The following is a 23,430-nucleotide window of genomic DNA, read 5'->3' on the forward strand; positions in this document are numbered from 1 at the left end:
CCGACGGGCCGGCCCGCGAGCAGCCGGAGGCGCCGGGCCCGGTGAGTGTCTTGTAGCCTGGCCGCCAAGGGTCTCTGTCTTGGGTTGAGCCAGCTGTGAATCGGGGGTGGAAAGTCCTCGCGTTGGAGGCAAGGAAGTGGGCGCGAAGACTTCGGCCGCCCGTGGCTTTAGGGTGCCCCGCGCTGGGAGCCGCGGCTCTGGCAAGGCCGGATTTGCGGGAAGAGCGCGCCGCGGGCTGCCCCGCTGCGGGCTGTACGCACGGGACGCGTTCCCGAGGAAAGTGAGGGGCCCCTTGGAGGACTTAAAGGTGATTTAGAAGAGAGCTGGAAAAACCCTGAGACCCCCATCTTGCAAGGACGCTGTTCGATGGGAGAGGTGACAAATCCTGCTTCCCCGTGATTCAGGGCCTCCCTTCTCTTACGCACTCCAAATTTATTCTGGGGATGGGGGAAAGCTGAGGATTCGTGGGGTCAGAATTCCCTAGCATTTGTCCTATGCAAAGCCTTTTGGATCTTTCTGTTTTAAACACCAGCCCTTGTTCCCCTCAATTTTGATACTAAAGTTCAGGCAGAAAACTGAAGTGTTGAAACTCATAGATTGGATGGGGTGCGTCTGAATTTGGGTGCACTTGCATTTATTGAGAAGCGTGTATGCCAGGTGAGGCTCTGTACTTATTTAACGCAAACTTCAGCATCCTTTAAAATTTAAAGGACAATATTTTTAACCTCAGTTTTTAGATTCTAATCAAGAAAATGATTTGCTATGGGAAGAGAAGTTCCCTGAAAGAACAACTGTTACTGAATTACCCCAGGTAATACTTTTTAAATATCATTAGAATGTGTATTTGTATAAACTTTTTTTTCCGTAGCTAGGATTTGAGCCTATTTTTAAAACTACATTTATACTTCTCAGAAGCATTTTGCTTGGAAAGTAGTTTTACAGAGAGGCTTGATCAGGGGTGAAAATACCAGGGGTGAAAATACGACGTCAGCCAAGGTAAAGGAGTTGGTTTGATACAGTAATGATGACTGTAAAGATAGCCAGTGCTAAAATAGGCCTAATAGATGTGGGGGTTTTCTTTTACCCTCTAACAGTTTTTAATACTCTTCTTTGGGCAGTTTTCTTCTCCAGCTCATCACTCAGAGCCAGCCCTCCTGGCCCACCTCCACAGGTTGTGGCATGGCACTGAACCTCATTGCCCCCCTGCCCTAACACACCCACGTTTCCATTCCCCAACCACTACTATTGTGCTGTGTAGTTTGATAAATGCGGTTTGTCCTAATGGGAACAGGCTAGAACAGTTCTCCAAGACCCAGTTTCTCTTGTAAATAAGTGACCTTCTTATGGTCTATCAAAGATAGTTCCCCCTTCCCTGATATTTTCTTGTTATATAAAAGAATCCTTGGCCGGGCACGGTGGTTCATGTCTATAATCCCAACTCTTTGAGAGGCTGAGGCAGGTGGATCACCTGAGGTCAGGAGTTCGAGAACAGCCTGGCCAACATGGCGAAACCCCGTCTCGACTAAAAATACAAAAAAACTAGCCAGGCATGGTGGCGCATGCCCGTAGTCCCAGCTACTGGGGAGGCCGAGGCACGATGGTCGGTTGAACCCAGGCGGTAGAGGTTGGCACTGAGCCAAGATCACACCACTTCACTCCAGTCTAGGCGACAGAGGGAGACTCTGTCTCAATTTAAAAAAAAAAAAAAATATTGTATCGTGGAGAATGTTGACCTGAAAGGACAGCAGACAGATTGAGGGGAAATATATGAAGTCAGGAAATGTTTCTTAAATATGGGCTTTGTTAGCCCTGGATGCAGAGTTTCAGAGGCTTAACAGATCCAAAATGTTTAAACACTTTGAATATTTCTACTTCAGTACAAACATCTGTACTACCATGAAGAACTGTAAAAACTAAAAAGTGAAATCTGCCCCTCCACAACCCCTACCCCCAACAACAACAAATTCCCTCTTCCCACAGATAACCACGGTTAGAAGTTTAGTGTGACTCCTTTCAGACTTTTTCTTATGGTGTGTAATATATTTTTAGTGTTATTTATTATACAGTTTATATGATTTTTACTTTTCAGTGATCCTGAGTATGTTAGCTGATAAAATCTTTAGGTTGAAGGTTTTTTCTTAATACTCGACTAATTTTTTGCATTCTTTGTTTTCTAAAGACTTCACACGTATCGTTCTCCGAGTCTGATATTCCGTCCTCAGAAAATACTGAGTTACCTGTGGACTGGAGTATTAAAACCCGACTCCTTTTCACCTCTTCTCAACCCTTTACCTGGGCAGATCATTTGAAAGCACAGGAAGAGGCTCAAGGTCTTGTCCAGCATTGTAGGGCAACAGAAGTTACTTTGCCTAAAAGTATACAGGTAACCCTGAAATAAAATAGTTATGTGTTAAAGTAACAAATTAAGTGTGAAATGCTCTCCTTTGCAAAATAGCAGAGATACTGCCTTCCATTAAGTTTTTCTTTGGAAATTTAAAGATACAAAGACTTAGGAAATTTTGTCTTTCCCAAATGGTGCTTATGGTGCTTTCATACCTTTTTTTTTTTTTTTTGAGACGGAGTCTCGCTCTGTCGCCCAGGCTGGAGTGCAGTGGCCAGATCTCAGCTCACTGCAAGCTCCGCCTCCCGGGTTTACACCATTCTCCTGCCCCAGCCTCCCGAGTAGCTGGGACTACAGGCGCCCGCCACCTCGCCCGCCTAGTTTTTTTGTATTTTTTAGTAGAGGCAGGGTTTCACCGTGTTAGCCAGGATGGTCTTGATCTCCTGACCTCGTGATCTGCCTGTCTTAGCCTCCCAAAGTGCTGGGATTACAGGCGTGAGCCACGGCGCCCGGCCATACCTTTTTTTTTTTTAAGTCAAATTGAGTAATTGCTCATAAATTTTAGAGACTTGTACTACAAATTAATCAGTGTTGCAGGCAAGAATGGTTAAATTATTTTTCTCTAAGGCTTTTTGAGAAAGAAAATACAAAGAAAGAAGTGAAAAGCAATTGAGTGGGATTGCAAGGGCTGATGGATTTACTGATTTTCTTACCTGTGTAAGGAAAATTTTATAAATCTTTGGGAGTTTGTGAGTTCTAGAATAGTTTTAGAGAAATACATTTTGATTGTTTTAAAGCGTCAACTCAAAACTGGGAGGCTGGGCACAATAGCCCATGCCTGTAATATCAGCACTTTGGGAGGCTGAGGTGGGAGGATTGCTTGAGACCAGCCTGAGTAATGTAGTGAGACCCCTTCTCTACAAAAAATAAAAAAATAGCTGAGCATGGTGGTGGGTGCCTGTAGTCCCAGCGACTTGGGAGGCTGAGATGGGAGGATTGTTTAAGCCCAGGAGGTCAGGGCTGCAGTGAGCTGTGATTGCGCCACTGTACTCTAGCCTCGGTGACAGAGTGAGACTATATCTTAAAAAAATTTCTTTGAAGTCCCAAACTAGGTTAGAAAAGGATTACCCTGAAAGAGGTCTTGGTATATTATACATCTTTTCAATACATAGATTAGGGTGATTTGTGATTTGCCATATCAGTGTTTACTGGCTACTTTTAAAACAGCATTTTGGAGAGAGGGCTGGACATAGTGTTACCTACACACACATGCCCACCCCTATTCCTCATGATAAAAAAGGTAGTGAATTGTCCTTAAGGATGGTAGAAACAGGCAGATGTTCCCATCTATGTTTAAATGTTCTGATACTGTGGTTTAACATTACATCTGGCCCAAATAAGGATAAATTGTGTTTTCATTCCTATAACAGTTATTAATGCTTTCCTATAGAAAGCAGTAAAGGTTCTTAGACCTAAGTGTTTGGTATATATTATCTTCAAAAAAATTCTGTATTTCTCAATGGGCAAAAACTCTCCACTGTCACCTTTGGATTTTAGGATCCCAAACTCTCCACTGAGCTCCGTTGTACCTTCCAGCAGAGCCTTATCTATTGGCTCCACCCTACTTTGTCTTGGCTACCACTGTTCCCTCGTATTGGAGCTGATAGAAAAATGGCTGGAAAGACAAGTCCTTGGTCAAATGATGCAACCCTGCAGCATGTTTTAATGAGTGACTGGTAAGATTAGTAAGAAAAACTTGTATAATTCAATAGTGAACTTTTATTTTAGCAGTATTCGCTATCATATTTGTGACTGGATACGTTAATAGCAGAAGGGTATCTAGATCCTTGTGAATTTTATCTGAACCTGTTAATAACCAACATGTAAACTGTTTAGTTTTTTTTTTTTTTTTTTTTTAGCTGTTATTCATTCTTTACCCAATTGTGGTAGAATGTATATAAGTGTTGGTTAAATATATACAGACTGACAGGCCGGGCGCAGTGGCTCACGCCTGTAATCCCAACACTTTGGGAGGCTGAGGCGGGCAGATCATGAGGTCAGGAGATTGAGACCATCCTGGCTAACACGGTGAAACTCCATTTCTACTAAAAATACAAAAAAAATCAGCCGGGCATGGTGGCGGGCGCCTGTAGTCCCAGCTACTCAGGAGGCTGAGGCAGAAGAATGGCATGAACCCTGGAAGCGGAGCTTGCAGTGAGCTGAGATCGTGCCACTGCACTCCAGATTGTGCCACTGCCAGCCTGGGTGACAGAGCGAAACTCTGTCTCAAAAAAAAAAAAACATACACACACACCCCTAATTCTTTAATGCTACTTCTTGTCTGTCTCTGCTTCCTTTTTTATCAGCAGCTCAGAGAAAGTCAGCAAGTAATTCTCAATTAAATTTTGTTTAAAGGCAAAGTAAGTGTTTAAGTGGTATACACTGTTAAAGTATTGAGAAGTCATCAGCGAGTCCTCATAACCAATTTCAGTCCTTTAAAGCTAAGTCATATGTAACCACAAAAATTCAAACCATTATCTAAAATATTTGTGTTGTGTTTTAAACCAGGTATCAAACTGAATTATGCAGAATTATAAACATTGCATTAAATGTTTAATAATATAAGAAAATGTTTTTACTTCATAGGTCCGTGAGCTTTACTTCTCTGTATAATTTACTGAAGACAAAACTTTGCCCCTATTTCTACGTTTGTACCTATCAGTTTACTGTCCTGTTCCGAGCAGCAGGATTAGCTGGAAGTGACTTAATCACAGCCCTCATATCTCCTACAACTCGAGGTTTAAGAGAAGCTATGAGAAATGAAGGTAAAAGTTTAGGTTTAAAGTGAGAATACTATACTATATAGTAGTATTTGAATTTAAAATGCCTTTTACCAGTTGATTAGCAACATTAAGAAATATATTCTCTATTTCTAGGTTTTTTTTTCCTCCCCCACAATTATTTAATCCAGCAGTCCCCAAACTTTTTGGCACTAGGGATCAGTTTCCAGGGCGGTGGGGAGGATGGTTTCGGCATGAAGCTGTTACACATCAGATCGTCATTCTCATAAGGAGGGCACAACCTAGATGCCTCACATGCGCAGTTCACAATAGGACTCGTGCCCCTATGAAAATCTAATGCGACCACTGATGTGACAGGAGGTGGAGCTCAGGCAGTAATGTTCACTCACCAGTCGCTCACCTCCTGCTGTGCGGCCCGGTTTCTAACAGGCCACACGTCGGTACCAGTCCACAGCCCAAGGGTTAGGGACCCCTGATTTTAACTGTTCCTTCCACATAATGTTCCCTTCTCTGATCTCTAAAATAAAACACATATTGGGCCAGATAGTCACCATCTGAATATAGTCTTCTAGAAATTTATCTGTAGTACCAGTTACCCCTTTAATAACATAATTTTCCAACTGAGGAAACCCATTAGTGAGTCATAAAATCTGTCTAATGGGCCCAATCAGTGCTTTTGCAAAAAGTGAACTGGGATACAGTGTAATTGATGAAAGAGTGTCACATGTATGTGTTGTCTCCCGAACCTCTTTCAAGGAAATATGTTTTATGCATGTATGTAGGTTTGTGAAGAAAGCTTGAAAACTCTACTGCCTTAATCATTTATAAAAACCAACATTTTAAATTTTGTACACTCTAAAAGTACAGCATGCCTGGTAAATACTTTACATGAAAACTCAGTTACATTTTTTTTCCTCATGTAGGTATTGAATTTTCTCTGCCTTTAATAAAAGAAAGTGGCCATAAGAAGGAGACAGCATCTGGAACAAGCTTGGGATATGGGGAGTATGTGATTAAAATAACTTTATGTCATCCTTATGGACTCATGAGATAGATTTGTACAGGAGCAGCTTTGTGAAATAGGGACTCTAACTGTAGCAATTTCCTAGGGAGCAAGCCATCAGTGATGAGGACGAAGAGGAAAGTTTTTCCTGGCTGGAAGAGATGGGTGTGCAAGATAAAATTAAAAAGCCAGACATACTTTCTATCAAGCTGTATCCTTTTGGTTGCTGTTAATTAGAATTAATTTTCATTGAATGACGTTAGTGAGAAGTTTAACATTGGCAGTTTTATATGACCGTAATCTTGAATTATCTTCAGGTCATATTAAAACTAATTGTCCATTGTAATATTAAATAAGCCCCTAAGTATCAATAAATGGTGAACTGTTAAACCTTTTTTAATCAAAATGTTCAGTTGTGATTCTTTGTGGGAGAATAGGTGTGTTTTGACTAGAGAAGAAATTAGGTTCAGGTGTCAGTTTGTAGCAAATTCAGATTGTTAACATTTTGATTGAAACATATACCTTATGATTCGGTAAAGAGAGGTAGCAAGGGGATTTCCATTTCTTTGTGGAGGAAAGGAGTCTTGGGTGATTCAGAATCAAGATAACTGCTTTACACATTAGGTGAGATTTGCTTTTGCAGTTTCCTTGATTGTCATCTTCAGTCGTAAAGAGAAACATGAAGTACAGATGGATCACAGACCTGAGTCTGTTGTGTTGGTAAAAGGAATCAACACCTTTACATTGCTCAATTTTTTGATTAACTGTAAGAGTTTAGTTGCTACCTCAGGTCCACAGGCAGGACTTCCTCCAACCCTCTTGTCCCCTGTTGCTTTCCGAGGTGCCACAATGCAAATACTTAAGGTAATAAAAAACTCCATAACCTAGCTGTTAATACAAAGTACTTTACTTTGTTTGATAGGATAAATTCTTGATTTAAAAAAACAAACAAAAAAAAACCTCATAGCATTTTTACTTGGTACATATTTTCCTTTTGCTTTCCTCCCATTAAAAAAAAAAATTATATAAGACAGTTACATCAAAGAAATTATGTGGAAATATGTAAATTATATGAAATCCTTTTTATTTTCTTTTTGAGACGGAGTCTTGCGCTGCTGCTTAGGCTGGATGGAGTGCAGTGGCGTGATCTCAACTCACTGCAACCCCTGCCTCCTGGGTTCAAGTGATTCTTGTGCCATGCCTCAGCCTCTTGAGTGGCTGGGATTACAAGCACACACTACCAACCCTAGCTATTTTTTTTGTTTTGTTTTTTCTTGTTTGTTTGTTTTAAGAGGGAGTCTCACTCTGTCACCTGCTGGAGTGCAGTGGTGTGATCTCAGCTCACTGCAACCTCCGACTCCTAGGTTCAAGCCATTCTTCTGCCTCAGCCTCCTGAGTAGCTGGGATTACAGGAGCCACCACACCCAGCTAATTTTTGTATTTTTAGTATAGACGGAGTTTCACCATATTGGCCAGGCTGGTCTTGAACTCCTGGCCTCTTTTTAAATTATATGAACATGTATTATCTTTTTTTGGTTGGGGAAACAGGGTCTTGCTGTAGTGCAGTGGCACAGCTCACTGCAACCTCAACCATGTGGGCTCAAGTGAAATTCCTGCCTCAGCCTCTCAAGTATCTGGTACCACAGGTGTGCACTGCCATGCCCTTTTTTTTTTTTTTTTTTTGGAGCTGGAATCTATGTCACCCAAGCTAGAGTACAGTGACTTGATATCAGCTCACTGCAACCTCCGTCTCCTGGGTTCAAGTAATTCTCCTGCCTCAGCCTCCTGAGTAGCTGTCATTACAGGCGTGCACCACCACGCCTGGCTAATTTTTTTTTTTGCATTTTTAGTAGAGACGGGTTTTCACCATATTGGTCAGGCTGGTCTCGAACTCCTGACCTCATGATCTGCCCTCGGCCTCCCAAAGTGCTGCAATTACAGGCATGAGCCGCTGCACCTGGCCGCCCTGCATTCATTCATTCACTCATTCATTTAGAGACAGTCTTGCTGTCACCCAGGCTGGAGGGCAGTAGCTTCATCTTGGCTCACTGCAAACTCTGCCTACTGGGCTCAAACGATTCTTCTGCCTCAGCTTCCCAAGTAGCTGGGACTATAGGCTCATACCACCATCCATGCCTGGCTAATTGTTTTGTATTTTTAATAGAGAGAAGGTTTCATCATGTTGGCCAGGCTGGTCTTGAACTCCTGACCTCAAGTGATCTTCCCACCTTGGCCTTCCAAAGTGCTGGGATTATAATCATAATAAATGATATATGTAAATACAAAATACATGCTAAATCTTAGTAATAAAATTGAATGGACTTTAAATTTTTGTTTTTCCAATAGTCTGCATTGACAGTGTATTATTAAATCAGACAAAATACCGTATGAAAAAATGGTATTCTCTGGAATATACTTCACCTGAAAATCTCATAATATGGAGAGGATGCTGAAAATTTACTAAGTATTTGTACTCATGTAACATTGTTTTGATGTCTTGGGAAATAGTTTTGTTCCATAATTGTTAGAGGAAACCCCAAATGGAAATATATTGAACATATTTTTGGCTAGACAAAAGGTTGAGAGATGATCATAATTTTCCTTTTCTTTACATTTTCATGAAGGCACGAAGTGTAAATGTGAAGACACAAGCTCTTTCTGGATACAGAGACCAGTTCAGTTTGGAGATTACAGGTCCTATCATGCCTCATTCTCTGCATTCACTGACCATGCTGCTCAGATCTTCACAGAGTGGGTCTTTCTCTGCAGTACTGTATCCACATGAGCCAACTGCTGTATTTAACATCTGCCTGCCAGTGGACAAAGTACTTGATAGGGTAAGAAAGACACCTATAAACAGACTGTTTTAGTTGTTTCCTCAAACTAGCTGGAGGGAAGTGAGTCATTTATGCTGAGTCACTTTTGTGTTTCAAGTAATTAAACTGTTACTTAATTATGAATTACTAGAGGAAAGAATAATGTCTATAAGTTGTTTTTGTGAGGTAGCTTTCATGAATTCAGTCCAAGTACAATTTTTTTTTTTTTTTTTTTTTTTTGAGACGATATCTTGCTGTTGCCCAGGCTGGAGTGCAGCTGCGCAATCTCGGCTCGCTGCAACCTCAGCCTCCTGGGTTCAAACAATTCTGCCTCAGCCTCCCAAGTAGCTGGGATTACAGGCATGTGCCACCACATCCGGCTATATTTTGTATCTTTATTAGAGACAGGGTTTCACCATGTTGGCCAGGCTGGTCTTGAACTCCTGACTTTAGGTGATTCACCTGCCTCGGCCTCCCAAAGTGTTGGGATTACAGGCTTGAGCCATGGCGCCCAGCCTCAGTCCAAGCAGTTTTAACAGTGACTGAAGAACTTCCCATTTCAAAAAGGTACTTTTATTTTCATTTCCTCTTGGATCCAAAACTCAATAGTACCTGATTCCTTTATAGTTTAAGGAAACATGATTCACTGTGGGTATTTATTTAACCGTATTTGCCTTTAATTTTGAACATACTTAAGGTTTTTAGAGCTAGAATAATTAAGACCTTTAAAATCACCTCATACATCTCAGTTGGCTAGACTTACAAAAATAACCATTAATGTTTTGGGATTTTGTCACTACAAAAATTCTTAGGATCAGCTTCTGTTGATAGGATGAATCACATGAATGAGATATTTGTCAATCTCCATAGTAATTATTTGAAACTCTTTTGTGTTTAAACATTGATGTGCTTTTTACTGACTTGTATACACATTTCCACAGGAGGTTGTTCATAAGGAGCTTACTAACTGTGGTTTGCACCCTAACACTCTGGAGCAACTTAGTCAAATACCATTACTTGGGAAATCATCTTTACGGAATGTGGTGCTGAGAGACTACATTTATAATTGGAGATCCTGAACATCAAAGTAAGCCTAAAAGGAATCTTTGAGGAAAAAAGCCTTCTAGCAAGGAAATTCAAGATTCTTGAAGTTGAAGGAATATACTGACATGTTTATAAACGTAACTTTTATTACAGTAGCATCTAAGGTTTTAAATCAGTGTTTTCTTTTACTGTTTTCACATTAGATTTTTAGATATAAAGATGAAAAACTCAGGTAACTCAAATGAGCTATCTGTATCCCTACAACCTAATTGTATATTGAGTAGAAACTGAATTAATGTTTCCTTGCAAATGAGAAATCACATAGCAGTTACCTCATGGCATTGTGACTAATAGCATCAGGGCAAAAATATGTTACTTTACCATTTACCTAAGACTGTTAGCAGGTTCTTGTTTGATAAAGGTAGAAAATAAATATAGGTAACATCTACTGAGCTAGCTGATTGGTGATGCTTCTACCTTAATATCTTTCCTACTGATTTATAATTCCTTTATTTTCACATATACTAAAACTCTAATGCATGTTAATTCAGATAAAAAGGCATTTTGTATTCCACATAGAATAGTGTTAAGAATTGTGAAGTACACTGAGTTGTCATGGCAAAGTAGTATTTAATGTGCTTATAGGGTGGGAGGGTGTGTGTGTGTGTGTGTGTGTGTGTGTGTGTGTGTGTGTGTTGGGGGGGATTGTATAATTCACATTTTTAAAATAAAAGTGCTTAGAAATCAAAAGCATTGGGTAAAGAAATAATAGTATCTAAGTATTTGTTCACTTTATAATCCAGAAAATAAAACACCACGTTTATTCCAGAGAAGTTTGTATTTGGGCCTTAAGCTTTTGAAAATAAAGTTTAGAGACATAGCATATGAATACCACTGTAATACACATGAAATATTCTATCAGACCCTAAAAATTAACATAAACTTTAACTTTCTCATAGTCAACAAAATAGTGGCTCGTTGCCAATTTTATTAGATAAGTTGGTTACAGCATTTTAATTATCATTTTACGTCTATCTAGGTGTAGCTGAAATTCAAAATGCACATCAAAGTAAAACTGTATCACAACTCAATGCCATACTAAATGTACTTGGCCTCTGCAATAGTAGAATTCTAGTCAGACTTCATTTTTTACTCCCTTCTTACGACCCAAGTGGCTTTAACAGGAATGCAGGACTTAGTGCTGATCACCACACAACATACCACTTTCTTTTTAGAACCTCTACAAAATTTTGACGGGAGATGGTGGCAATAGCCCTGTGGAACAGATCTTGATCACCTCAATAACACTGGCCCAGTATCTGTCCAGCAGAACCCATTGTGAAATAGTACAAGGTGCACAGCCCTTCACTGATTACAGGCAAGTGTTACAGTAGCCTAGCCATAAGGAAGGGGAGTTACATCATAGTACAAAATACAGTATAAAAGCGTTATTTAACATTCCACACTGAAGATTACTCTGATGCCTTCAAACAATCGTTTGGATGTTAGCCACTTAAACAAATACATCACTAAGGTAAACAATATAAACATACCAAAACCCTGTATGGTTAAATACAATTTCCATGGTACAAAAATCAAAGCCTGGAGATGTTTTTACAGATTGCTTTTTACACAATGTCTTAAATTGCCAAATATTTACAACATTAAAGAGGAAATACATTGTGATGCAGAGTAAAATTATCTGAAATGATTATTATAAAACCTCAATCTATCTACGTGAGGCACTCCTGAAGCAAGTGGCATTAGCCATGAGGTCCTTTGGTACAAGGCCCATTGCTTGAAGAACCACAGTAGCTGCTGTGGCTTTAGCATGCTTCTTATTAGGGCTGGCAAAGCTGGGCTGGTAAGCGCTTCCATTTATCAATACCTATTCAAGAAAAACATACAATTGGGCTGGTAAGGGCTTCCATTTCTCAATACCTATTCAAGAAAAACATACAATAAGAACAGCATCAAACTTTAATATCTATTAGCTTTGTATTTTTTCACTAAATGCTAGAAAAATAATTTACAAAAATATAAAACCCATACTATATAAGTCAAATTATAATCTCAACCCAGAAGCAGCAAATCATTTGGGGAAAGGGACTGCAAATTAAAAGCAGGTCTCCAAATTGAGAAAAAGACTGATAAAAGTATTAAATTAATTCCCCACATTCAACTAGAAAATAACAAATTGTATACTATATTTTGCCCATATTTTTCCAATTTTTTTAAAACTAGGACATTGACAAGTCATATGAAAGCACCCTTCAGTTTAAAAACCCCACCACTTAACTACAAATACAAATCCCCCACCCATGAACAGAACCTTAATCCTGTCATCATGTTTACCCCTCACCCTCTAAGTCATCACATTAATAAATATATACAATTAGTGCAGAAATTCATATTTACCCTAAAGAGAAAATGTTTGCGATGATCAGGGCCACTATCATGGACCAACAGAAATTCAGGTGGTTGCCACCTTCTCTTATTACAGATTTCCATCAAAGCAGACACAGGATGCTTGCCTGCAGCAGGGGAAAAAATATTCAGTTTTAAATTATTTCCACCAACTTCTGCAAGAAATAATGAATTCAAGGTGGGATTAGGGTAAGAGGAAATTCAGAAATGTGCTCTCACCTGACAGATCTTTCATTGCAGCAGAGAAGTTCCCAGACCTCTTTTGTGCTCTTTCTCCTACTGCAACAAGACCTTCAAAAAAAAAAAAAGATTGTTCACTAAATAACTTTCAAAGCACCATTTTAAAACAAAGATTCCTCTGTAGGAGTCTGAACCTCAAAATGTATGCCTTCAGATAAAATCAAGATTCCTAGTACACTTGATTTCTCTATCAATCTTCTCTTTCTTCTCCTTTTACTGTTTTTCAGCATATAAATTTATATTTAATATTCATAGACCTTGGTATGAGAAATTGTAATAAATACCAAATGTAAACAGAAAACAAAAATTTAAGTAGCCAGGCACGGTGGCTCACGCCTGTAATCCCAGCACTTTGGGAGGCCGACGCGGGTGGATCACCTGAGGTGAAGAGTTTGAGATCAGCCTGGCCAACATGGTGAAACCCCGTCTCTACTAAAGAAACAAAAATTAGCTGGGCATGGTGGCAGCCACCTGTAATCCCAGCTACTCGGGAGGCTGGGGCAGGAGAATTGCTTGAACCCAGGAGGCGGAGGTTGCAGTGAGTCAAGATTGTGCCATTGACAGCCTGGGCAACAAGCATAACTCCATCTCAAAAAAAAAAAAAAAAAGTTTATTGCCAAATGATTTCTGCAGATTTACTCTCTCAAAAAAATAAGCCTCAGTTAAGACTCTTCCAAAAAAGGTTAGGATTTTAAGCCACCAAAAAGGTGAAAAAAGCGGTTGTCTCCAAATAAAATAGGTCCCTTTTTTCCTAGCAAACTCTCCTCTCCCTTCCTAACAAATGGGAGATGTTCTCAAAATATGAACATAACCTTTCTACGTAACCTCCCTCTCCATAGGCTTATTACAAAGGGGATTAGCTATATTGCTAAACCCAAACACTGCTTTCCCAATTCCATATACAGGTTGAGTATTCCTTATCCAAAATGCTTGGGACCAGAAGTGTGTCGCATGATTCCAGGTTTTCAAATATTTGCATTGAATTTACTGGTCGAGCATCCCAAATCTGAAGAGGCTGAAATCCAAAATGCACCAATGAGCATTTCCTTTGAGCATCATATCAGTATTTAAAAAGTTTTCTGTTTTAGAGCATTTCAGGTTTCCAGATGTGGGGTGCTCATCTTGTATGTTACAGGAAATTTTTCAACCTTTGCTAAATAATTCCGTGCTAATACAAGTTTTTCCAAACCTATCCTGGGAAATCTGTGGTTCTCCAAGAGCTTACAGTCAGGCCATGTCCCACAATTCCAAGGAGAATGCTTCCTGAAATTGTACAATACTTACACCAAAGTATTTGGTGCAGAGCTAGTTCATTTCCAAATTCATTAAGACAGATTAACTGTTGAAGTTAGCTTCAACTTACTGTTTGATTACAAAGATGAAAATAAATCCCAGTTTCACATTTGCCAGCTTTTATAAATGAGGTTTAAACAAGCTATAAAAAATCATACTGAGCTGGCAAGCCTCTCGTGATTCCACTTACATTATTCCAAAGGAAGAAGTTATTTAAAAGATGCCAATTAGCTATTATCTGTGGGAACGATTAAATACTTAACAACTACATACAAGCTACATGGAAGACAGTGCTGTCCTGCCCAGGTATCTGAAGGTAAAAGGAAAATACAGTCAATGCTAACGGTTCCAAAATGCCTTAACACCAGGCAACAGGAAGAAGTAACACTATTGTCAGCAGCTGGTCTACTATACTCTAACCCAACTAAACTACTGAGCTTGGGGGGAAAAAAAAAAAGCAAACAGGGTTTATGAAATCTAAACAGCATTGTAATAAGAAATAACAAAAAATAAACCAAACTAGAAATAAGGATGCTTCTTTGTCAAGAGAAAATAAAATGGAAATCCTGTTTTCTAAACATGAAATCTGGTTGAATTTGGAGGTGTAGTAATATAATTAGATATATACACATTTCCATATTTAGCAACTAGCATAACAAAAGGTGCCTTTTAAAAGTTCGAACTAGTGTCTCTATCCATAGTTACATAAAAGCTGCTTCTGTGAACCCCAAAAGGGGTTCATGTTTATTCTGACAAATAGCTGTATATATACAAGAAATGCCTTCAAGTTCAGGATCACTGGGTTCAAAAGGATATATCAAAGGTAATGTTAAAGGAGGTGTTAATAAACATTTCAAAAAAGAACTTATTACCTTTTCGGTCTGTCTTAAAATCAACTAGGATGGGTTCCTTATTGCCTTCTTTGTTTTTTCCTAATCCTTCTCCTTCTCTCCAGCCCATTTTTCTCATCAAAACGGCTCCCATTCCTCCAGTTACCGGGGCTGCTCTTAAGAACTGATCCTATCCAAAGAAAGAAAGGTAAAATATCCCCATTTTACAGTTAGAAAGTGGTAACAGATTCATTGCTTACTTTCTAAAAAGAGGAATCTTATTTTACTTCTAGATCTGTTATAGCAATTAAATGTAAATTCCTCTATATACATACTGTAGTGTGTATGTTCTGATTATTTTCACATTAACGTAATAGTATTTTAGAAGTCAAATAAGACAAGTAAATGGCAGTTTTGAAACAGTAGCCCTCGTGCCCCCCTCAAAAAAAAAAAAAAAATTAGAACACTCCTGTTTTCGTCCACTATTTAGGTTCACTGGTATCTCTTCTTAGCTTGCAAAATAAAAAGAAGGCAATGTTAAAACAATCAATGATATTAATTGTCCCAGGTGTACCTAGTTTATGAATAAAGCCCAGAAATCACTTAGAAATAGTTTAGACACTGAAGAAGCATACTGTTGTCATCCAAAGTTTTCTTCCCCATTCTACTATAAAGCAAGTATAAATATTTTACTTAGAAAATCCCTAAAGCAGCCAAAAAAAAAAAAACCTCTTGAAATTTACACAGTAACAAATAGAAAACAATCACATAAAATATCCTGTAAGTATGCCAAAATGAATTTGAATTCTTTTAAAACCTAGCTTGATGTTAAAAGACTTTTAAAAAACTCCTTAAACGTTTACATACCTAGGCCTCGGTAGCAGCAATGTTGTGAATAGTACGGCTGGCACTGACCGGGGCAAGAAGACAGCTACAAGGATTTGGCCCTGAAACAAGTTTCCATACAGAGGGGTGAAAGTTCACAGGTTATTCTGTGAACAATCATCTCTCTTGTATCCAACCCACTGAACCATAATTTCCATCAAAGCAGCAAACCACTTAATGTCCTAAGACGCACAAGTATATACATTAGCATGATCAACACTTATTTTTATAGGTTAAGAAATATTCAATGCCTCTTATTAAAGGGCATCCATGTACATATAACAAACAGTATTAAATTCTACTGTTGATCTTTATGGCCACTTTTTAAAAATTTGAAACATGTATCTCCAGATCATGCTTTATTTTCCCCTTGTTACTAAATTTTAGGTTTTTATGTTCTCTACCAAACATATACATAAATATACATATAGCAAAAGTCATTAACTTATCAACAGAGAGAGTAAAAAAACTGTGGTAGCTCAGGAAATAGTATGTATTCACATCTCCTATATTGATAAGTTAATACTGAATGGAAAAAAAAAAACATGTTTGTATGCAGTAGTAAAACTATCATCTTTTGTTTCCCAGCTTTATAATTAAATGCTGGGGAGAAAACATGCCAATGACATGTGACTAGACATTAAGTTCATCAAGATGCTCTGATGGAAGGAGGCAGCTGTGGAGGTAAAAACATACCCCTGGTTCAGTTCCTTATTTGGTGCAGGCCATGCAGTGTAGATGTATAAAGAGAAAGCTGATGCTTGGATATTAACTGCCTTGATGCTACACACCTAGAATGTCTTTTACTTACTTCCAGGTTCATCCGTCCCTCTTTTCCAGGGAACACTCCTAAAAAAAAGGGCAACTGTGCAGAGTACAATATAAATCCCCAGATAACCCAGGTTTCCAATTTTGTTTCCATTCCCTAGTATCGTCATCTGTTTCTTTACCCCAATGTGAAAAAGCTGATTAATTTAATGAGACCACAATAATAAACTCTATTTATCAGGTCACATCCAAATCATTCCATTCCAGAAATAAAAGTTCTTTTAAACCAACTATTTTAAGTGTTTTACTGATTAATGAGAATACTGATAAAACTTTGCTTTTTTTAAAATCTAAAAATATACTGCAACAAACTAAAAAGAACACAGAGGATGTTGGTATTCCATGTGTTTTTTAACACATAGGTGGATGCTGGACTACACTAAAGAAGAGCCAAAATGATCGTTTGACAGGTTTTCTAAACACAACTAAACATTTAATGAGTAGACAATCTTTGTGGTATTTAACAAGAATGATACATGCTAAATTTTCAGCTGCCTAATGACTTCCACATGTTGTGGTCCATGTTTAATTTTAAAAAGTTTCTTTTTTAGTTGATACTAGCATCAAATATTCTTCAGTAATTCTATACAAATGAATCTTTTCATATTAAGTGCTACTTTTAACTATAATTTAAAATTTGGTCTGATGAACATATCTTTATTGGATAGTTTATCAAAATGATTTGCTTCCTAAAGTATATCTTACATAAAATATGAAGTCAAAGTCTTTTTTAAAGGTGCTACTAAAATTTTAAAATTATTTACTTAAAGTCTGTTAACTGCCTACAAGACTGCAAATACCAGAAGAAATTGGTTTTAGGGGAAAACCAACTGAGTCAGTAAAAGATTCACTTTTTAAGTTATTTAAGTTATTAACATATTTAGAAGTATACAAACATTATGCATCAGCACATCATTAGATAAAGACCAAAATTTTGTAATGGAAGCACATTCAGAAGTTTCTACCTAGTAGTGTACATTGCCTGTATTATGTGCCTATTGTAACACCCATAAGCTTTATTTCTAACTTCCTGAAATATTGACTGAGTACTTAGCTTCAAGACTAAATAGTATTAAAGAATTAAAACTAAAGAAATAGATGTACCTTTATAGTTCTTCCCAAGATGTAAGACATTTTTTCAAATAGTATATAAATCACTTTCATAGTTAACTATAATACAGAAGTCCAAGATTAATCCAATCTTTAAAATATTTTTCTATATATATTTTCACCTTTATTCTAACACCAACTCTCAGCAAACTACATAAATTGTAATTTCTTAATGAATCTAACTGTGTACTCACTATACACATCAGTGCAACTACCTCCGAAAAAAGGCAGGCATAGTGAGTATACATGATGTTTCATATTAATTTGTTAGTAAGATCAACAGAGATAAAGCTATCAAAATTGAAATAAATGTTACAAGATTAAAATACCCAAAGCAATCAATGTCTTATTTTTCAGAAATTCAGCTCATTCACTGGCATTCAGCAACTCTCTATAGGTAACCATCACATTACTGATTACCACTAGACACCTCGGAGACTTTGAAATTCCAAAGAGTTACTTGCCCACGATCACACAAGGAGTCAGGAGTACAACAGGATAAAGAAACCTTCCCAATCCATTAGACCACGCAGCCTCCCAGTTTCAGCACTGCTATGCTGCCAGTACTCCTGTAACAAATTTCCCATCACCCATCCAACCAATCTTTATCCCTTCACCAGAACGTGTTTCTTCAGAATGCCCTTCTTAGCCACCTAAGACTCCCCCAGTGATGAGGCAGCCGTAGGTGGAGTTCACAGGTCTCACTGCAGAATCTGAAACCAGATGCACCTACATCTTCGTAGCACGAGGCGTCCATCCTCTCCCTTGATTTTAGGTCTTACATATCTGTTTTGTCATGAAATTAGTGGTTCTCAAATTGCGCCTGTGGATCACCAGAGGCCACTAGGGCCTAAATGGTGGTCCACAGATTAATCTCCATCCCATCCCCTTCACCACAGCCCACCCCACTCCAGCCATCCTCCCTCAGCCTTCCAGTCCCATGGCAAGATCACCACATGCAGAGCTAATACTAGGGCCTCCCAACCACTTGCTGTGACTGGCAGCTGACAACCAAAAGGACCTGGGGCTACAGGTCACAAGAGGATTAAGGAACAGGGGCCAAGAGATCTTACAAGAAGGCACAGGCACTAATGAAGCGGGTGGGGTGCAAGGACAAAGGAACAGAGGAATGGAAAATTAAGGTGGTAGAGGGCTCTTGGGGGCAGTGATCCACCAAAAATAAACCTGTAATAAAGCATCCCATGATGAAGAAAAATTTGAGAACCACTGCTTTGAAATGATTAGGTTAGTAGTCCAGCAGGAACTGTGGAATATTCTGAACAGCACCTGATACGCTGTTAGCGTTCAAAATATAGTTAAATCACCCCTTCAAAAGCAGCAGTAGCAGTTTTTAAAATAACCTTATAAATTAGTGGCTCTTAAGCCACATTTATACATTTGCCATTTTCTCATGAATCCAGTCCGTCTTCAGTGTCCACCCTGGAGCATATACACATAGCAAATTTACTTGGAACTTTGGTTAGAGTCACTGGTCTTTTCATGCAGTTTTAATAAAAGTTTCCAAAAAATTTAAACTTTGTTCGACACTTTCATATGTGCATATACTGTGTACCTTTTTAATCCAGGCTTGGGCACCAGTATTGGCCAACTGTTCTTGTGTCAAAACCTGTACTCCTGTACTTCCTGTGAACTGGCCAGGAATAGAGTTCAGCTGAGCCCAGGCATCAATCTGAAGAAAAGTAGTAGTCTCAGTTAACTAAATAAAATTACCTGATTAAAATGTCACTAGTAATAATTTGCTAAAAATGGCTGAAAAGCAGACTTAAATATTTAATGTTTAAAACATATTTAACATTAAATGTTTGCCTACTTTCTAAAGCAGTTTGACAACATTTAGTGACTCCTATTAAGATTATGAAATGTATCTAAAAGCACGGCTACTAAAAAATACGGCTGTTAATATTCTTCAAACTGTCACACAGATAAACTAAAAATGCAAAGAAGAGCTCATATGGCAATGGGTCCCCACCCTCCCCCCTTCCTACCTATCTCATACAAATGTACTGTAGTACATGTCATGACAGCCTGAATTCTTAATTACTTCCTTTGAGACATTATAAATACAGACTAAATTCATGACACAGGTTCAAAGAGTTTAAATATAGGAAACTGTCCACTTGAATACATAAAACTTTTTTTTGAGATGGAGTTTCGCTCTTGTTGCCCAGGCTGGAGTGCAATGGTACGACGTCTGCTCACTGCAACTTCTTCCTCCTGAGTTCAAGCGATTCTCCTGCCTCAACCTCCAAAGTAGCTGGGATTACAGACATGCACCACCATGCCTGGTTAATTTTGTATTTTTAGTCGAGACAGGGTTTCTCCATGTTGGTCAGGCTGGTCTTGAACTCCTTACCTCAAGTGATCCGCCCGCCTCGGCCTTTCAAAGTGCTGGGATAACAAGCGTGAGCCACTGTGCCCGGCCATAAAACAACTTTTTAAAAAAGCCTGTACACTTTTTTTCAGTCGCCAACATTTGTTGTGATAATCAGCTATCATTCACACAAATTAGATTTACTAAACACCTTGCTCTATCAGCAACGTATTTCCTGTCTGAACATGTACTTAACTGATTTACCATAAAACAGTAGGAAATGAAATGGAGAGGCTGTCCATTGTTAAAAGCACAGACTCCAGATTCAGATTGCTTGGGTCTGAATCCCAGGTTCCCCCACTGATTAGTTGTGTGACCATGGATATCACGTAACCACTTTTTTTTTTCTTTTTCCCCCAAGACAGTCTCTCAGTCTGTTGCCCAGGCTGGAGTACAGGGGCGCCATCTTGGCTCACTGCAATCTCCGCCTCCCGGGTTCAAGCAATTCTGCCTCAGCCTCCTGAGTAGCTGGGATTACAGGCGTGTGCCACCATGCCCAGCTAATTTTTCTATTTTTAGTAGAGACGGGGGTTTCACCACGTTGGCCAGGCTGATCTCAAACTCCTGACTCCTTGTCCCCACCTCAGCCTCACAAAGTGCTGGGATTACAGGCATCAGCCACCACGCCTGGCCTTAACCACTCTTTACTTCAGTTTTCTCAGCTAAAATATTGCAGCTATTGCTACCTACACAATTCATAGGGTTGCAGGCACTTAGTTGTTTTTATACACCAGATTGTAAACTCCGTGAGGACAGGGAAATTTTTCTATTTTGTTCTCTCAAGAAACAGTTCCTGCCACATAGTAAACAATAAACATTTATTGAATAAATGATCAAGCCTCAAATCACTTTCATTTAAAATAAGACATTTAAAATAAGGTAAATGATGTTACAACTCAACTAGTTAGCAAAATTCTTATTTAGACATTAAAACTGGTACACTGGTGTGAGTTGGCTGAAGGTACATAACAATTAAAAAAAAAAGAACTGCTACATACCCTTTCCTGAGCTCTATTTAACATGCTCATGGCTTCAAGGTCAAATGCATTCTCACTGAGTCTTTTCTGAGCAAGTGCTCGTTCACTCATTGCTGTAGAGATGTCCACAGGCTACGAAAGAAAACACAGATAATTATCTCAAATTACCATAGTCCCCTAAATTCTGAAAAGTACTCATATCTTTAGTTGCTACATGTCAAAAACAAAATAATAGTCTTATATACTAATAATCTTGGAAAATAGGGAGAAGACTCAAAAAGAGAAAGTAATCTTGGAAAACAGAAGAGGATTAAGATAAATTACAAAGTATCACACAGGCAGCAGAACTGAACCCAAAATCTGACTGAATTTAGTCAATTTTCTATTATATATATCAAACTATAATCATAGAAGGTTCCATTAAGAACTTAAAACTCTCTACCCTTCATGATTGAAAGCCATTTATAAGTAAGCTGCAAATTTTTTTAACTGTGGTAAAGGTTATTACATTCCTTAGCAGTTTTCATTTTACTCATTAGCATAACCTTCAGAAGCAGTAAGCAAAATTATTGAATAAGCAAGCAGAAAATCATTATGATCACTCTTTTACTCATCAGCGTATCTTTAACATCTTCCCGTTGTGGACACTTTGGTCTTAAGAACCCAATTTCTTTAAACAATATATTCAGGATATACATAAGCAAACCATGTTTTCAGTTTATACACACTTACTACTTATTATAAGTATATTATACTATTTATAACACTTCTGTGGAAGTCCATAAACATCAACTGAAACACTTTTAAGTGTCTGAAGTCCTAGGTTTTTCTTTTCAAAGCTCATATTCTACCTTTTAAAACCTTATGGTAAGTGGAAGAAACTTTTTTTTAAAAAGTAATCTTTGGAGCCAATTCTTAATTTGTCAGATTCGTGGAAGGTTTAACCACAGAAGGAAAAACACATCAACCTAAGTATTTGGTACTTTTTTTGTTCTAAAATTAAAAGCTTCAGTTGATCTGTATCAACTCATTTCTTGGTTGTTCTTAACGTTATTAATATTTCCTAGTTATCTCACAAGAATATTCATTTTTGTAAAATGCTTATCTGACATGGAAGGTTTCGCTGTTTTCATATACAAAGAGTAAGCAGACACTGCATGAACATAACAAACATGACTTCAGTAAAGAGCTAATAGCTACAGATTTTCTTTTTTACAAGTAGAGGCTAGTTGTTATTAAGACTATGTATCACGTATAAAAGACTTCTTTTAAGAATAAGACCTGTCTAGTAGAGAAGGCTGTATGACTGTGAGAATAATTATAACTCATGCATAAGGATTCACCAATCTTTCTTACCTTCAGAACCTCTAATCCTCCATAATTCTTAGTTACCTTGCTAATGAACTAATATTCCTTTAGCTAACTCAAGGTTTTTCTTTAAGAAAGTATGGATTCTGATATAATGCTTTCTTAAAATGAAAACAAAATTAATTCTTTCTGTAATTAGACTATTTATGTTAATATATAATCTTTCTAGAGATCTATAAACAGTCTAATAAGCAAATGCAGAATGCATCTTTCAAATTGAATCTCGACTATAATTTCGCTGTCGATTTAAGTAAATCATCACACAAATTAGAATATTTCTAAGACATATTAGAAATATTAATCTAAGCAAAGTGAGACTGAAACACTAAGAAACTTAGTATGTTCATCTTTTAAGTCTTTGATTCTTGGGACTTTAAATGAGAATGCAGATATTTCAGGTGAAAATTCATGTCCCCCTAGGCCTACCTTAAGATGTTTTGTCAGGTAGGATTATCAAGGTAATTTTTGAAGGCACAGCATGAGACAAGCACTGTCTCATTAACCTTCTCACACTTACTTTGCTTTTCCTAGCAGTCTCTATAAATCTAAGTGTTAGGGCGCTTAGACATAAATAATAGGCTTTTATTCTAAAAAGGCTAAAATCTGAGAGGATACTGGGGAAAATGTGTCTACCCACTATCCCAACTCCTGATCCCCGATTTCCAACTATAAATTAGCCACAAATCTATTCAGGTGGCTCTAAAATATAACTTCTAGAATAAAAGTAATTCTTTCCAAGTAGAAAGCAAACTATTATACTTGTGAATGTTTTTCTCTCTTAGCCCTTATTAAACAGGTAACCTAAATGCCTCACCATTTATCCCCAGAATGAAATTCTTCAAATCTTAGTGTTTCATATTAAATTCATATGACTCTGAAAGGAATTTTATTATAGCAACCTTGATATTTAAATAAAATTACAACTATGTTTTTCCTGAGGTAGTAAAACATTTATTCTTCAACAGACTTACCAAGGGAGCTGCAAGTTCATGTCAAAAATGTATTACCAAATAGTAATTTGACTATGTTTCATGTATGTGTATATATGTATGTATATATAAATATATATATTATA

At 37.9% G+C, this 23,430-nt stretch overlaps 2 protein-coding genes across 2 annotated transcripts in view; one reads left to right on the forward strand and one right to left on the reverse strand.

Moving 5' to 3' along the window:
• Positions 1-6: 6 nt before the first annotated feature.
• Positions 7-23,430, forward strand: part of DONSON (downstream neighbor of SON) — a 28,716-nt gene continuing 5,292 nt past the window's right edge. Inside the window, exons 1-11 of the mRNA XM_011950048.1 lie at positions 7-41; positions 731-811; positions 2,180-2,383; positions 3,899-4,077; positions 4,988-5,166; positions 6,066-6,147; positions 6,252-6,356; positions 6,811-7,009; positions 8,770-8,982; positions 9,903-10,048; positions 14,921-15,003. Coding sequence (XP_011805438.1) covers positions 4,013-4,077; positions 4,988-5,166; positions 6,066-6,147; positions 6,252-6,356; positions 6,811-7,009; positions 8,770-8,982; positions 9,903-10,040 — 981 coding nt within the window. The 5' untranslated portion in view covers positions 7-41; positions 731-811; positions 2,180-2,383; positions 3,899-4,012 and the 3' untranslated portion in view covers positions 10,041-10,048; positions 14,921-15,003. The remainder of the gene's footprint in view (positions 42-730; positions 812-2,179; positions 2,384-3,898; positions 4,078-4,987; positions 5,167-6,065; positions 6,148-6,251; positions 6,357-6,810; positions 7,010-8,769; positions 8,983-9,902; positions 10,049-14,920; positions 15,004-23,430) is intronic.
• SON (SON DNA binding protein) overlaps positions 10,829-23,430 on the reverse strand; it is a 44,400-nt gene continuing 31,798 nt past the window's right edge. The window contains exons 8-13 of the mRNA XM_011950047.1: positions 21,009-21,119; positions 19,192-19,308; positions 14,838-14,985; positions 12,652-12,723; positions 12,424-12,539; positions 10,829-11,893 (exon numbers count right to left, since the gene is read on the reverse strand). Of these exons, the coding sequence (XP_011805437.1) occupies positions 11,735-11,893; positions 12,424-12,539; positions 12,652-12,723; positions 14,838-14,985; positions 19,192-19,308; positions 21,009-21,119 (723 nt within the window). The 3' untranslated portion in view covers positions 10,829-11,734. The remainder of the gene's footprint in view (positions 11,894-12,423; positions 12,540-12,651; positions 12,724-14,837; positions 14,986-19,191; positions 19,309-21,008; positions 21,120-23,430) is intronic.

Source organism: Colobus angolensis, unplaced genomic scaffold (genome assembly GCF_000951035.1).
Source record: "Colobus angolensis palliatus isolate OR3802 unplaced genomic scaffold, Cang.pa_1.0 Scaffold300, whole genome shotgun sequence".
NCBI classification, from domain to species: Eukaryota; Metazoa; Chordata; class Mammalia; order Primates; family Cercopithecidae; genus Colobus; species Colobus angolensis.